Below are 16,561 nucleotides of genomic sequence, written 5' to 3'. Positions count from 1 at the left end.
CTTCCAACAGAAAAAAAGATTGTGTGGATCAAAATCACCAACATTCTGTTATGGGTGAAACAATCTTCTATCAGAACCATCTTTTTTGTGTGTGCACTCTTTCCAACTGATTTTAAATATAATTGGTAATTTAATTTTTCCCCTGTAGTCCATTTTTTTAAAGCAATGATCTTTTGAGTTAATAATGTGGAAAAGAACAGCTGCTACATTACCTCCAGTGGCTTTCTTCGCATGCTCATATAGTTATCTAAAGTATGCTTCAGGAACTTATCCTTGGTCCCCTCCTTGTCACCATCTGCATGCTACCTCATCATACGAATCATCAGGAGGTGAGGCATCATGTCCCCTCATATGATTGCTACCTAAACTTCTGTCCCCTTAAACTTGATCCAAAGTTATTTTTGAAACTCTAAGATGAACAAGCGAGCATGTCAAAATTGCACTCAATTTATTGCAGTTAAAACCAAAGCCATCAATGATTAGAATGACTAGAATTTTAACAAATGCTCACATCCCAGAAGTCTGCACTTCTCCTGCTTTTCCACACCCCTCTATCACACCCTCCTTGTTTTTAAGAACATGCTAATATATGTGGAAGTAATATTTAGAAAACTGAAAATCATATTGATTGGACATAAAAATTGAACTAAGTTCTAAAAGCAGAATCAGTGATACAAAGTAGATTAACTCATTCAATATTTGCAAAATAATTATGCAATCCAAGTAGAAAGTAGTCTCCATTATTTTCCTAAGCAACACACCAAACTTATATAAATGGCCATAATGATGGAGTTCATGCTTCTCAGAACCCAGACTGATGAGCTTCCTGACCACTTATGTTGTAATGAATACAATTACAGGGATAACTAATCAGGAGCAGTATCATTTGGTATCAGTTCTACTAATGATTTGTTCCTCGTGTTATATGTTTGCTGCTTTTTCATCCTGATAATGACTATTTTTCATACATCAATTCATAATCAGCGCTTTTATTGTATCTCATTAGGGTCTATCGGCTATCTTCCTGGTCAATTATTATTAGAATAACAGGCAAAACTTGCTTTGGTACCACCTTGAAAATTAACAGATAACTTGATTATGTTTACAGGTAATCAGTATGTTTGCCAAGAGGAACAGGGAACAAAATGGTGAATATCAGTATGTTACTAAAACGCACAGGGAATAAAATGGTGAATATCTTTAACTGGAAGATCGCCAGAGCTCTGTGAACGATTGCTCATTTACTGGTTGCCCATTCATTGGGAAACTTCTAAAGAGGAATGTAGTTTGGGGTACATATTAACCATGTTTCTGAGATAGGGAAATGATAGGTATGAAAAATTGGGAACATCCTAGAAGATGTGACCTTGTAGAGGTTTATAAAATCATGAGGACATGGATAGGGTAAGCAGACAAGGTCTTTCACTGGGTTGGGGAGTCCAGAACTAGAAGGCATAGGTTTGAGGTCAGAGGGGAAGATTTAAAAGGGACGTAAGGGGCAATGTTTTCACATGGTGCACACAATATTCCAAAACAATGTCTTGTCCAGCCACAAGCTGACCTCCCAAATTCTATATGCAATCCTCTGACCAATAAAGACAAACATACCAAACGCCTTCTTCACTATCCTATCTACCTGCAACTCCAAGATCTCTCTGTTCAGCAACACTCTCCAAGACCTTACCATTAAGTGTACACATCCTGCCCTGATTTGCCTTCTACAATATTAACTGTGATGTATAAAGTAAGTGAATCAAAAGAAGTGGAATTCCTAAAGTGTATTTAGAAGAGCATTTTAGAAAGTTCTACAAGAAACAGGGAGTGCTGCGTGAAATTTCAGGGAATTAAGCTGGACAAGTAGTGCAAGTGCTAGTGGGAGAGTATTTCAGTGAAAATGACCGTAACTTAGTAAAATTTATTGCTGTGGAAGGAATAAGATGGATCAATGCAACTGCTTGTAGGAAAACCTATATCAAAGCAATGGGAATCTTTTAAAAAGAAAACAGTGGGCGTGCAGGGCCAACATGTCCCTGTGAAAGGTGAAGAGTGGGATAAAGAGTTCTGCAGAACTTGGATATCATGGAACATATAAGATTGGATATGAAAAAAAAGGGAAGCTTGTGTAGATTCCAAGGACTCAGAACACTAGTGCCCTAATGGCATGTGCCAACTGCAGGATGCTGTTTAAAAAGGAAGTTAGGAAAGCAAAGAGGGGATATGAAAAACATTGACAGATAAAGTAAAATCCAAAGGCAATTTATTGTTATATTGTGGGCAAGAGAAGAGTGTTGGAGTCTAAAAATGTACAGCCTGGAAACAGACACTTTGATCCAACTTGTCCATGCTGACCAGATATCCTAAACTAATCTAGTCACTTTTTCTGGCACTTGGCCCATGTCCCTTTCAACCTTTCCTATTCATATACCCTCCAGATGCCTTATAAATGTTGTAATTATACCAGCCTGCACCACTTCCTCTGGCAGCTCATTCCATACACGCACAGCCCTCTGTGTTAAAAAGTTGCCTCTTAGGTCCATTTTAAATCTTTCCCCTCTCACCTTAAATCTATGCTCTCTAGTTCTGGACTCCCCCATCCCAGGGAAAATCTTTGAACTTACCCGATCCATGCCGCATATGATTTTATAAACCTCTCAGCCTCCAACACTCCAGGGAAAACAACCCCAGCCTATTCAGCCTCTCCTGATAGCTCAAACCCTTCAAATCTGGCAACATCCTCGTAAATCTTCTCTGAATCCTTTCAAGTTTCACAACATTCTTTCAACAGGAGTGAGACAAGAATTGCACACAATATTCCAATATTTGCCTAACCAGTATCCTGTACATGACTTCCCAACTCCTATACTCAGTACTCTGACCAATAAATGAAAGCATATAGATTGTCTCCTTCACTATGCTATCTAACCAGGGAAAAAGTGGGGAACATTTGGGATCCAAATGCAAACTGTTGATGCAGCCAGAAGATGTAGGTGAAGTTTTAAATACATACTTTATATCTATATTCATGATAGAGAAGAACAATGTAGGTATAGAAATCAGGGAGGAAGTAATATGCTTAAACAAACTACAACTGAGATGGAGGAGATATTAGGGGTTAAGTCCCCAGGGCCAGATGAAATGTATCCCAAGCTGCTTTGGAGGTAAAGGAGGAGACTGCAGTGACCTTGACATTAATTTTCAAATCCTATCTGGACAGAACAGAGGTGTTGGAGGACTGGAGGACAGCTAATAGGCTACCATTATTTAAAAAAGAGTGATAGACCAGGAAACTATAGGTCAGTGACTCTAATATGTGGTAAAGAAACTATTGGGGAAAATAAAATCTGAGGGACTGAATTAGTCTCCAATTGGAGAGTATTGTCAACCTGTCTCTGTCAATGAGATCAGGACTAACAGGTTTTATTGAATATTTCAAGGTGTTGACTAGATGTGTGGATGAGAGCTGGGTCTCTAGCTGTTTGAAAACCAAGTTCACAGATGACCAGAAAATTGGTGGTATGGTAAATTGCAAGAAGGAGCATTTTAAATGAATGGACAATCCAGACGGACTGATCAGATTGGCGGATCAATGGCAAATGGAATTTAATCCGAAGAAGTACAAGATGGCGCATTTTGAGAGCACTACCAAAGCAATGGAGTACACAATGAATGGTAAGACACTAAGAAGTTCTTGGTGTGCTTGCCCGTAGATCCTTGAAGGCAACAGAACCAGTTGGATAAGGTGATTAAAAAATCATATGGGGTAATTGTAATCAATGCCTTGACTAATAAAGGCGAGCAGCAACAAGAGAAACAAAACATTAAGCTTGACCACAGCTGCAGTAGTGTGCAATTCTGGTTATCACCCTACAGGAAGAAGTGATTAAGTGATTACACAAGAGAGAGTGCAGAGAAAATTCAAGATGTTGCCGGGGCTGGTGTGTTTTAGCAATGAACAGAGACTAGATATGCTGGGATTGTTTTCCTTATAGAAGAGAAGGTAGGGCATGAGGAACTTGATTGAGGTGTAGAAAATTGCAAGGGGCAATAATATGGTAGGAAGGAGGGAATTTCCCCTTTGTAGAGGGATCAAAATCCAGGGATCATAACTTTGAAGTAAAAGGCAGGAGATTTAGAGGTAATTTATGGAAGAGATTTTTCATGCAGAGGGTGCTGGGTATCTGGAACTCACTGCCTGAAAGGGTGTGGGCAGGAACCAATACAATATTTAGCATGTATTTAAATGATCACTGAAGCACCATTGCATGCAAGTTTGGCACCAAGTGTTGGAAAAAGGAATTAAGAGTACATAGATATTTGCTGACTGGTATAGACATGAGGGCTTCTTTTTCTTGACATCAGTTAGTTCAGTTAGCTGCATAGCTGGTTTGCAACATATTACTAATAACAGTGCAGATTTAATACCCATATCAGTTGAGGTTACATTGAAGGTGCTATCTTCTCAACTTCACCCCTTGCTTGAGGCATGGTAACCGTCAGGTTAAATTCACCACTAATCACCTCTCCCTAATGAAAGAGCAGCCCTATTGTCTCTGGAATGATGGCAACTTTAGCTTGAAACTCTGAACTTTAAAGCTATCACGATCTTGGAGAGGATGCAGAATAGATTGATCGAATGCTATCAGGAAGAAGTGGAGGGAGTGGGGTGGGGAAAGACTATGAATACTGACATTGTTGTTGTTGGAGCAAAGAAATTTTGGGGGCATTTTGATAGGGGTGTTCAAAATTCTGAAGGGAAAATAGCTAAGACTGTTTTCAATGGCAGGATTGGCAACCAGAGGGCACAAATTAAACATAATTAACAAAATATTAACAAGAGTTAATTGACAAGAGTTCAGACAGTATATTCCAGTTAGAGAGAAGGACAAGGCTGGTAGAAGTAGGGTATATTGGATGGTTAGGGATGTTCAGGATCTGGTCAAGAAAGAGAGGAGGCATATGTTAGGTACGGACAGCTGAGATCAAGTAAGTCTCTTGATGAGTATAAAGGCAGGAGAATCATACCTAAAAGGGAATCAGAAGGGCAAAAAGGGAATACAAGACAGCTTTGGCAGATAAGGTTAAGGAGAAAGAAACCCAAAAGATTTCACAAATACATTAGGGGCAAAAGAGCAACAAGGGAGAGAATAGGGCCCCTTAAAGATCAACAAAGCCATCTATGTGGAACCATGGGAGATGGGTGAGATATTAACCTAATATTTTGCATAAGTATTTACTGTGGACAAATGGAAGCTAAGAAACTAGGGGAAATAAACAACAATGTTTTAACAGTCCACATTACAAAGAAGATTGTACTTGAGGTCTTAATACACATAAAGGTAGATAGATCCCTGGGACCTGATCAAGTGTATACAACCACATTGTGGGAAGCTAAGGAATAAATTTCAGGACCCCTAGCAGAAATATTTGTATCATCTACAGCCACAGGTGAGGTGCCAGAAAACTGGAGGGTGATTAACATTGTGCCATTACTGAGGAAAGGCTACAAGGAAAAGCCAGGAACTACAGAATGATGAGTCTGATGTCAGTGGTGGGCAAGTTGTTGGAAAGGATTCTGAGGTTCACAAGTTACATGCATTTTGATGGGCAAGGAGTGATTGGGGATAGTCAGCATGTTTTGTGCAATGGAAATCATGTCTCACAAACTTGACTGAGTTTTGTTTTGAGGACATGACCAAGAGAACAGATAAGGCAGAGCAGTAGACATTGTTTACATGGACTTTAAGGCCTTCAGCAAGGTTCCACACAGTAGACTGGTTAGTAAAGTTAGATCACATGGGGTACAAAATTGGCGTGACAGTAGGAGACAGAGGGTAGTGGTAGAGGATTATTCTTTGGACTGGAGTGTTCTGCAAGGATCTGTGCTGGTCCACTGTTGTTTGTAATTTATACACACGATTTGGATGAGAATATAGGAAGCATGATTAGTAAGTTCGCAGATGACAGCAAAATTGATGGTAGAGTGGGTGGTGAAGAAGGTTATCTAAGAGTATAATGGGATCTTGATCAGCTGGGTCAACGAGCTGAGGATTGGCAGATGGAGTTTAATTTAGATAAATGTGAGGCATTTCATTTTAGTACGTCAAACCAGGGCAGGACTTACATAGTTAACGGTAGGGCCCTGGGGAGGTTATTGAACAGAGAGATGTAGAGTGTTCAGGTATATAGTTCCTTAAAGGTGGTGTCACAGGTAAAAACAATGACTGCAGATGCTGGAAACCAGATTCTGGATTAGTGGTGCTAGAAGAGCACAGCAGTTCAGGCAGCATCCAAGTAGCTTCGAAATCGACGTTTCGAGCAAAAGCCCTTCATCATTCCTGATGAAGGGCTTTTGCCCGAAACGTTGATTTCGAAGCTACTTGGATGGTGTCACAGGTAGACAGGGTGGTGAAGAAGGCATTTGGCATGCTTGCCATCATATGGTCAGAGCATCGAGTCAAGGAGTAGGGACATCAATTTATGCTGTACAGGACACTGGTGAGGCCACATTTGGAACACTGTGTACAGTTCTGGTTGCCCTGCTATAGGAAGGATATTCTTAAATTGGAAAACATACCGAAAAGATTTAGAATGATGTTGCCGGACTGGAAGGTTTAAGTAATATGGAGAGGCTGATAGGCTCAGATTTGTTTCCCTGGAGTGTAGGATGTTGAGGAGTAACCTTACAGAGGTTTATAAAATCATGAGGAGCATTTATAAAATGAATAGCAAAGAGTTTTTTCCTGGGGTAGGTGAATTCAAACATGGATGGCATAAGTTTAGGGTGAGAGGGGAGAAACTTAAACGGGACCACAGGGGCAACTTCTCCACACAGGACAATGCGTATATGGAATGAATCTGCCAGAGGAAGTGGTAGATGAAAGTACAGCTACAAGATTTAAACGACATTGGGATAGGTACATGAATAGGAAAGGTTGAGAGGGATATGGGCAAAAGGAACTAGTTTAATTTGGGAATCCTGGTCATTATGGATGATTTGGACAAAAGGCTCTGTTTTGTGCTGTTTGATGCTAAGACTTTAAAAGAGCAGAGGAGATGTACAGACATTTTGTTTAGTGTCGCAAATTATGTTCTGTATTGCACAGGCTGAAAAATATGGTATCATAAGAGTCAATGATAATTGAGAAGAAAATCACACGTACATCCTTGAAAATTAAATATTTGCAGAGTAATGAAAAAATGTAAGGGATGAGAATAATTGAATAGCTCTTTCAGAGTCAGCACAGGAATGACAAGGTCAGTGACCTCTTTCCATGGTGTATTAACCTACAACTTTAATACGACACTGGTTTGTTTATTAAAAGTGAAAAGAAAAAAAAAAGAGAAACCCAACATAAACAGAGGATTCAGGCACAAATACGCTAGATCTAATGTGGAGGAAAGAAACAAAGCCAAAACTCGCTGGATGATAAAAGAGATGGAAACTAAGATTAAACAGCAGAAGTAGGAATTGACAGATGCCTGGTTGATAATACAAAGTGAGAAATAAACTGACTATAGAAAGGAGTCAAGATTTGAGTGGTGCTGGAAAAGCACAGCAGGTCAGGCAGCATCTGATGAGCACGAAAATCAATGTTTCGGGCAAAAACCCTTCGTCAGAAGTGAGGAATTCTTCACTCCTGATGAAGTGCTTTTGCCTAAAACTTCGTCTTTTCCTGCTCCTTGGATGCTGCCTGACCTGCTGTGCTTTTCCAGCACCACTCGAATCTTGACTCTAATCTCCAGCATCTGCAGTACGCACTTCAGCCTGACTATAGAAAGGTCAGAGAATACTTAAAACAGGAAGAGAGAAAACGAGAGTATGAGCAAAATAAACCAGCAACCAACATAAAAGGGAACCCACAAGTCTTTGAAAGACATATAAATGGTGAAATAATGGTAAGGAGGGCATGGCTGATTTGGGAGCAAAGAGGCGATCAACACAGTGAAGTAGAGGGCTTGGCTGCAATAGCAAGTGAGTAATTTTCATTTATCTTTATCGAAGAACATGTTCCCGAAATGGTATTGCAAAATAAATAGCTGAGATATCGTATGGACTAAAACTAAGATGATATCACAAAGGCTAGCTATAATTAAAATTGATAAGGGACCAGAATTGGATGGAATGCAAGGGTGAAAATTGAGGAGGGACTGGCTAGAATTTTATACCAACTGGAAAAGTGGTACAAGAGTCCTAAAAAATTCAATACAGTATGTCTTATTAAAAAAAACAGGCCAAGAGCAACTCAGCACCTATAGGCCAGTTAGTTTAACATCGATGGTGGGACAATCTTAGTAATCACTTTATGATGTGTGGATTGATTAAAGAAAATCATCATGAATTTGTTGAAGGCAAATCGATAACTAATGGGACTACTTTTTTAATGATGGAGGGGCTGATGAGGGTAACGTGGTTAATGTGGTCTACATGGACTTCCAAAGGCACTTTTGGAAAGTGTCTGTCTCCAAAGTTTAAGCCCATTGGAATAAAAAGGGCTATAGCAGTATGGATATAATGTTTACAGGATACAGATGTTTTTCAGACTGGAGAATGTTATGAAGTGAGGTTCCCCAGCTGTTCTTGATCTATAGTAACGATTTCAGCAAGGGAGATCAGGGCACAATTTCATTATTAAGATTAGAGTCAAGATTAGAGTGGTGCTGGCAGAGCACAGCAGGTCAGGCAGCATCGGAGAAGCAGGAAGGGTTTTTGCCCAAAAGGTTGATTTTCCTCTGGCATCTGCAGTCCTCACTTTCGCCACAAATTCATTATTTGCAAACAATACAAAATTTGTGAAATATGATAGGTATAGACTTATACAGACAAAGGGAAGCTGGTAAAATGGTAGCAAAAGAAATATAATGTAGAGAATTGTAAGGTATTATACTTTGGTAGAAAGAATGACGAGACAATATAAAGTAAAGGATGATATTTTACGAGAGACCTGGGAGTAAATGTGTAGAAATTGTTGATGGCAAAAGGGCAAGTTGAGAAAGTGATTAAAATGGAATACAGAATCCTAAACTGTAATAAATAAGAGACACAGGAGCAAAAAACCAAAGCCATAACGAGAAACTTTTGTAAAAAAAATGTACTGCTCTGGTTCAAGAAAATATGGTGTTCAATTCTGGGCATTGTATTTTAAGAGGAATGTGGTAGTTTTAAATAAGGCAGATAGAATTTACAGGAATAGTTCCAGAATGAGCGACTTAAATTGTGAGATTAGAATAGAGAAGTTGGGTTGATCTCTTAAAAGATGGAATCCGATGGAAGTTTTCACAATAGTGAGGGGTCTGGACGTAGAAGAAGGAAATAAACTGATTCCATCAGTAAATGGGTAACAGGGGAGAGAATTGGAAGACAACAGTTTAAGGGGACCAGCTAAAGAGCAGACATCTTTATGTGGTGCGACATCAATATATAGAATGCACTACCTAAGCATGGTAGAGGCAGATTCAATTGTGGCTTTCCAAAAGGGATTGAAAAAACACCTCAGAGTGAAGTTTCACAGCCATATCAATGGGGCAAGGAAATGAGACTAGCTCTTGTAGACAGACCAGTAAAGACATGGGCCATATGGCTTCCTTCTTTGCTGTTATTATTCTATGATTCTATTTCACAATTATTAACTTCAGATTTGACCTGCCATTACTTGAAGTTAAGCACATGATTTTGTATTCTCTTACCTTTGGAAAACTAAGTTTATTTTCTCAAAGGTAAATGAATGACATTTTTGCAGTATACAATAATGCAGTCAATTTGTAACTTGATAATATGTATTTGATGGAGTGTTTAATGAAGCAAATGGTAAACCAAAAATTTTCCTTATTTGATGTTGTGCGTGACTATCCAATCCATTGGTGAGTTGTATGGAATATAGTTATCTATAACCAAACTAACCTACCTATGTCTGTGCAATGAAATTTCATTGCTAGAATTGCTATGTTCCATTGTTTGAAATTCAGTCACTGAAAATCAGAGAGAAGGTAATCTGGCCTGTCGTGTCAATGCCAGCTCCCTGAGAGTACTGCCTAATTCATCCTATTCTCAAGCTTCTCCTTCATGCCTTTGCAAATTTTGCTTTTAAATATATATCCAATTCCTATTTGAAAACTGTTTCTAGATTTATTTCATTTCAGACATTGCATTTGACATCAAACTCACTGATCTACTAAAATTGTTTCGCCAATTATCTTAATTGGTTTTTCTCCTCATTAATCCATCTGTTTCTGGAACCAATTTCTGCTCTCTATCTTACCAAAACTCTTCAATTTTGAGTGAGTATGTCCAGTAAATTTCCCCTCAATCTTCTTTGGAAAAATGTCGACACAACTGAATTCCCTCAACCTTGGAGGGTGACTCAGAAGTAACACAGGCACTAGTATCAACAGGCTGTTATTGTGCCAATTTACATTTCACAATGAAATCAACTCTTGTCCAATGATCCATCAGAATATTAATAAAGTGGGTGTTTAAGTTCACTGACCCCATAGCATGGTAAAAGAATCTTTCATGAGAAGAGCTTTAACTATTTTGCCAATAAATAGCAATACAAAGGCAATGCTGTTTTTACCACCAATTTTGATTTCTGACTCATAATTATAGAGAGCATACAACTATTCATTCAGCTAACCATACCATCCATCACTACTGCAAATTTGGAGAGAAGTGAGTGCTAAGCATTGTTCACGTATTGTAACATTGTTTTCCAAGACAATTCAGAAGGACAATAAACATGTCAGACTACAGCTCTATCCCTACTGTCTTCTCATTAGTTCCCTGACCACTGTAGTCAAATTGATAAAAGGGACAATCAAACACAATGGGTAGATCAGGAGTGGTCTATGTGTTGAACTGTATACAAATAAGACAGTTTAGGTGAAAACTGGTTAAATGGAAACTTTGAACAGATAGCAGGAGCAAATTCTTCATGTAATCTGTGGTTAATACTTGAATGCTTTTTGGAAAGCATTGCCTGCCACTAAATCTTATATTAATTCTACACACAGATACTGTAATAGGGAACTGCATGTATTTTTCCCTTATTCGAGGTGGATGTACCAAGATGGGCCAGATGATCTCCTGTTATTTTTGGATCATATATAACTCACTGATGCAAGATTTCAAGACACAAATGGAAAGAATGACAGAAGGAAGCAATTTTGCAACCATTGTGATTGTGAAAAGCTGCCATATTAACGGAGTTCATATTTGATGTAATTACCTCCATGGAACTACCATATTTGTCATATTCTGGGAATTATCCTGTCCACCAAGATGGCTTTGTCTTTTGACTCATATGCTATGCACCAGGCTCACTATGGAATGGGCTTCAATACCTAGCCACTCAGCTAATTCACAACAAAATTGTTTAACTAATGGTGATGCACTAGCTACTTAAGAATGTTAAATAATCATTACAGCTGTCTGGCTATTGGTAGTGAAAAGAAAATTTCAACCTATGAAGTGATGTTATTTATCAAACTTCATCTTTTATACACAGGTTAATAGTATAAAAACAGATTATTCTGCCCAACTAATCTGTGCTAGTCATTCTGCTCCACTCTACACCTTACTAATTTATCAGCATAATTTACTGTTCCTTTGTCTCTCATGTACCTTCTATCTTCCTCTTAAATCCAACTGTGCCATCTAAGTTAATGACTGCATGAGATTGCAAGTTCTCCATTCAGAATCTAGCCACTTTGAGAAAAAAAATTCTTTTGAATTTCTTTTTGGATTTACTAGTGACTAGCTTATATTTATGTCTCCTATGTTAGATTCCTTGAATCATAGAGACATTTTCTCCATCCAATCTACCCGATACGTCAAATTTTAAATCCTTCTATCAAGTCACCCTTCAGTCTTGTTGGGTGAATAAAATATTGAAAATATTTATTGGACATTTTCTGAAAAAAAACACCTGAGGCCCATGTATGACAGAAACCAAATAATAAAGCTTGTACTATAAATGAAGTGTTCATATAAAAGGCTGAGTTAATTATTGCTCATCTTTAATATGAATGTGATTGGCAGAATCTGTTTGTAGATGTTTTCTTGTAAGTACTTCGACAGTTGATCCTCGAGATTCATTTCTCACTTTCCCTACTAACTTTAAATGCATTTTATATTTCTCCAAAATTAAATGCTCATGTTCATTTTTGATATATGAAAAGCAAACAGATATCTTATGGAGTTTAGACCTCCAAAATGCCAAAAGCCTAGGAATGTCTTCTGACGAGTGTAGCCCAATATTTGAATAATGACTATACGCATAAACAAATAGATTTCATTACAGTCGAATGTAATGTAAAAGAAGCATTGTTCTTCAGACTAATAATAACCAAGATACAGAAAACTTGAAATTATGATTAAATGTCCGGATCTACAAAAGAATCAATATTAGCAAGATAGGCTGTATAATCTCCTCCCTTCCTTGATTGTTCTATGATAGCATTAAATTGCAGGATTATTGCCATATTGCAAACTAACTGTCAGTGAGAATATATTAACATTTCAGTTTTCTGTTCTCAGTAAGTAGACAATTTCACAAAGTTTCATCTGTGTACTTAATGGAAATACTTCACAGGACATTGCACAGGTGTAAGAATAGCTTTCTCTCAACTCAAGGGGCTGAGGGTTAAAGTCTCAGAATTTAGTATGTCACTGGAATGTGCTTCAGTTTTATTCAGGGGTACTCAACATCTGGTGAATGAAGGGAAGGAAAATAAAACTGTCACTCAGCTATCCCCAATTCAGGTCCACTCCTGCCCACCTATCATGCAGTAACATTGCCTGTCGTTGCAGAGTGGCTCAGACTGTCTAGCCCTTGCAGCTAAAGCAGGTTGCCAGAAAGCAAATAGTATCTGCAGGAAAATAAAAGGAGAAAAACTATAGAGGGGAAAATAACTTGATGTCTACATCATAAGATGCATCATCTAAAGATGACATGGCAGCGTTTGTAACAATTCTATGATTAGATTAAAAATACATTTACGACAGGCACTTACCTCCATCTCCAGAACCTGATCCCATATCTGTAGAGAGACGAGATCTAATTAGAAGGCACAGAAGTGTAACTGGAATTTTTTTTACAGGATTTTTTTCTTCATTCTAACATTACTTGCAGTCTATGCATACAGCTTCTATTGTTCATTATGAGAGAAATAAACTGATGAACAAACGTCCAAATACCTACTATGGCTCTCTAAGTAACACGAATGTATTTTATTGTGGGTGAAATTGTGATTAAGTGCCTAGCACTGGGTACTTCCAGTTCCCATTTCCGTTCAATACGCTTCAATAATAGCTCTGAAACGTGATAACGAGCCATGGCTGTTGCCTGAGCCTGCCCATTTAGCAACTCCTTGCAAATAAAATCACGCCAAAAAATCTGACTTATGTTATGAATTGATAAAACCCAGGGTTAAAAGCACGTGTTAGCGGTTATTATGCATAATACAGTATGCATACCGTTGGGACAAGATCCTTCACCCAGCACCTTTATTTCACTTTGCTGTTTGCACGCAGCCTGTCGCAGGTAACACTCGTTCTGGTAGGTATAGCCATTGGAGCCGCACACTGGCACATAGTCAGTGCTGCACTAAAATAGAAACAATTTATAATAAGGATCTGCCAGACTTTCTGCAAGGTCCACACTGCACACATTCCGAGCAGGACAGACAGTAGTCTCTCCCAGTTCACCCAGACTAAACGGAGCCCCATTAAAACAGCAGCCAAAAGAAAGCAGAACCAGCGATGTCTGTTATTTTACCTTGAGCTGGCAGTCGCAGGTTATCGTCTCTCCGATCCGCAAACACTCCCCACCAAACTGACACGCATTAATGTCGCAAAGAAACAAGTCGTGTTCTCGGTCATCAAAACCTTGAAATATTAAAAAGATAAAGAGAAAAGACAAGTACTGACAGAACTTATGTGGCTGTTGAAGATCAGACGCCAACCCTTTTCGTTGGCAGATGGAAAGCATCGGTCTATGGAGTAAGTAGCCGGAAAGGGTTCGTCATCTACTTTGTCCCCGGGTGCTTGGTGGGGAAAGGGGCATTCTCGCTCAGCGATGGTTGAGGTGTCTCTGGGCAGATTGCCGTGGATGGCCAAGAGTTGCGAAAGGCAATCCCACAGCAGCTTTTGCAACCCTCTGTCAAGCTCAAGATTGCAGTTGCCTCTGAACACGCCACTGTATCTTTAAACTGAATTTCACCACTCCACATCTGCGGTCCTCTTCCCTCAATGCTTTATCCGATTTCCCTCCGCCGCCTCCCCCCACCTTTTTTGGTGCCTAATTCTTGGTGTTATAAATGCTTCATTTGCACCCAAATATATCTCACAGACGTACACAAACGTATCCACGCAAGGGCAGGAATCTGGAGGTGACATGATCAAGTTGCAACAAAGATCGAGAAGGCTGGTTTTCTTTCTAAAAGTGAAAGCCTGTCATTGTCTGTTTCTAACGAATATTGATGACCTAAATCTTGCCACTGGAGATGTGGTTAATCACAAGTCTGAAGCCGCAGACTAAAATCGCTAGCAGCCCAGTTTTTGTGTGTGTGTGTGTGTGTGTGTGGAATTGCGACAGAAAATATGATCTGCGGAGAGGGTGGGGAAGAAGAAGAAACGATTTATTTTTGCATTGAAACATGCAGTTTATTTCCCACATCAACCCCCATGCAGCTCTCCATCCTGCTCACAGCCCCGGCTTCTGCGGGGCGCTGAAGATCTGCTGCAAGAAGCAGTCGCTCAATCCGGCTGGTGTCTGGGTGCTTTCGGGGGTTGGGAAGAACCCAGTGCTTTCGCTCCCCGCGATCAAATTATTCCTTTTGGGGGGTGGGGGGGTGGGGTAACAAAAAAAAAGCCAGAGAAAGCAGCATGAACAAAACAAACAAAAAAAAATTTGACCAGCGCGAAGCTGGAGGCTGCGAAGGGAACAATCACCCCCTTGCTCGAAAACAAAATATCCCTGGAATAAACCAAATTCAGCCTGAGTTTAAAACGTTCGTTAGAAAACAGAAAATGTGGGAAATTCTTAGATCAGGCAGCGTCGCGGAGAAAGGTTGTGCACTTTTCAGAATACCGGGTAGAAACGCTCTGCTTGCAGTTCTTTTTAAAACCCAGACGCTCGTCTGCAACATCTTCGCAATACTTCACCTGAAGCCATCAGCAAGACAGTCAATCACAGACTAACTTTCAGCATCAGCGCCGGGATCGTGCTGGCGACTGGAAGTTAATGGGAGTCCTCCCTGAACCCCGTCCCTTCCCCTTCCCCTGCCCGGTTCCCCTCCATCCCGGTCGGCACCTTGCACTGGCCCTTACCCGAGCAGTTCCAGCCGGTGGGTGTCTGACAGTCGCTCAGGGAGGTGGGGTAAGCACGGAGTTGGACGGGGAGCGTGGACAGGGTCAGCATCGCCAGCAGCAAGCCCGCGCGGTGGTCCGGGTGAAGAGGTGGCCAGCCTGGCGGGTGGGACTCCACCATGTCGACAGGCGGCGGCGGATCGCGGGAGCTCGGCTCAATCCCAGGCTCTCCGACCCCACCATCTTACACAGGGCACATCACGCATCCTGGACGCAGCGAGCAGCACCGCCACATGTGTGTCCGGCGGCGGTGATGGTTGCGGCGACGGCTCCTCCGCGGCTGTTGCCTTCTCCCTCTCTCTCGCGCTCTCTGTGGTTGTTCAGTGAGTCTCGGGCTGGGCTGGGCGCTTGCGCTCTCGCAGCCGGTTGACGGTTGGGAGCTCGCGCTCTCTGCCTCTGTGTCTGTCTCTGTCTCTGTGTGTCCCCTCGCGCTCGGAAACTTGTTATTGATGAGCCGCCCGGGCGCGCGCCGGCTTTTTCTCGGGCATTTCCTCGCCTTTGATTGGATCGGCCCGCACACCGGCACCGTCACGTGGGCCTCCGCGCCCGCCTCTGATTGGCCCGGTGGGATATTGGCGGCTGAGAGGCGAGGCGAGGAAAGTCGGCGAGAGAAGGTGAGGAGGAGGGGGGAAGGTTGGATGGATGGATGGATGGTTGGATGGATGGAGGCAGAAAAGAGGGAGGGAGGGATGGAAACGACGGGAGAGGTTTGAAGCGGCCGAGATCCCTGCCCCACCCCCATGTACTGGACCGAGATTCCAACACCACTCCCCCCAAAACTGAGAACCTCCAAACCGTCCGCCCCCTCCCCGGAATCCAGACCCAGCTCAACCCCAAAGGCTCAGCAAGCAGCTAGCGACAGCACGGAATATATATCCACACGGGCCCTCGGCTCGTCTTGGACCGGGATACTTACTGCGTAAGGCATCCCGACGTGATCTCCTCTCCTGGACCCAGAGCCGGGGGAAGGGGCAGGGAGGGGAGAGCAAACATCCGACGCCAGGGCCGCCTCCCTGACAGCGATTTGAGGGATGAGCTTGTCGGCAGCCTGTCCCTCCTGCCTCTTCACAGCCAGGATGCCCGCCTCAGCCCGGTTAGCAGCAGCGGCGGCGGCGGCCGCAGGTAGCACAGCTCAGCGGGTAACCGGATGAAAACTCCCATCAGCTCCAAGCCGTCCGAGGGTAGGAGAGGTGGCGC

The 16,561-nt window shown here is 41.4% G+C and overlaps 1 protein-coding gene across 1 annotated transcript in view; it reads right to left on the bottom strand.

Annotated features, from left to right (window-relative positions):
- The window catches only part of LOC140482061 (tomoregulin-2-like), a 95,584-nt gene extending 79,754 nt beyond the window's left edge, over positions 1-15,830 (bottom strand). Inside the window, exons 1-4 of the mRNA XM_072578966.1 lie at positions 15,326-15,830; positions 13,773-13,882; positions 13,472-13,601; positions 13,009-13,035 (exon numbers count right to left, since the gene is read on the bottom strand). Of these exons, the coding sequence (XP_072435067.1) occupies positions 13,009-13,035; positions 13,472-13,601; positions 13,773-13,882; positions 15,326-15,485 (427 nt within the window). The 5' untranslated portion in view covers positions 15,486-15,830. The remainder of the gene's footprint in view (positions 1-13,008; positions 13,036-13,471; positions 13,602-13,772; positions 13,883-15,325) is intronic.
- Between the last annotated feature and the right edge of the window lie 731 nt (positions 15,831-16,561).

The sequence above is a fragment of the Chiloscyllium punctatum genome, chromosome 10, assembly GCF_047496795.1.
Source record: "Chiloscyllium punctatum isolate Juve2018m chromosome 10, sChiPun1.3, whole genome shotgun sequence".
NCBI lineage: Eukaryota > Metazoa > Chordata > Chondrichthyes > Orectolobiformes > Hemiscylliidae > Chiloscyllium > Chiloscyllium punctatum.
This window is presented reverse-complemented; position numbering and strand designations above follow the sequence as displayed.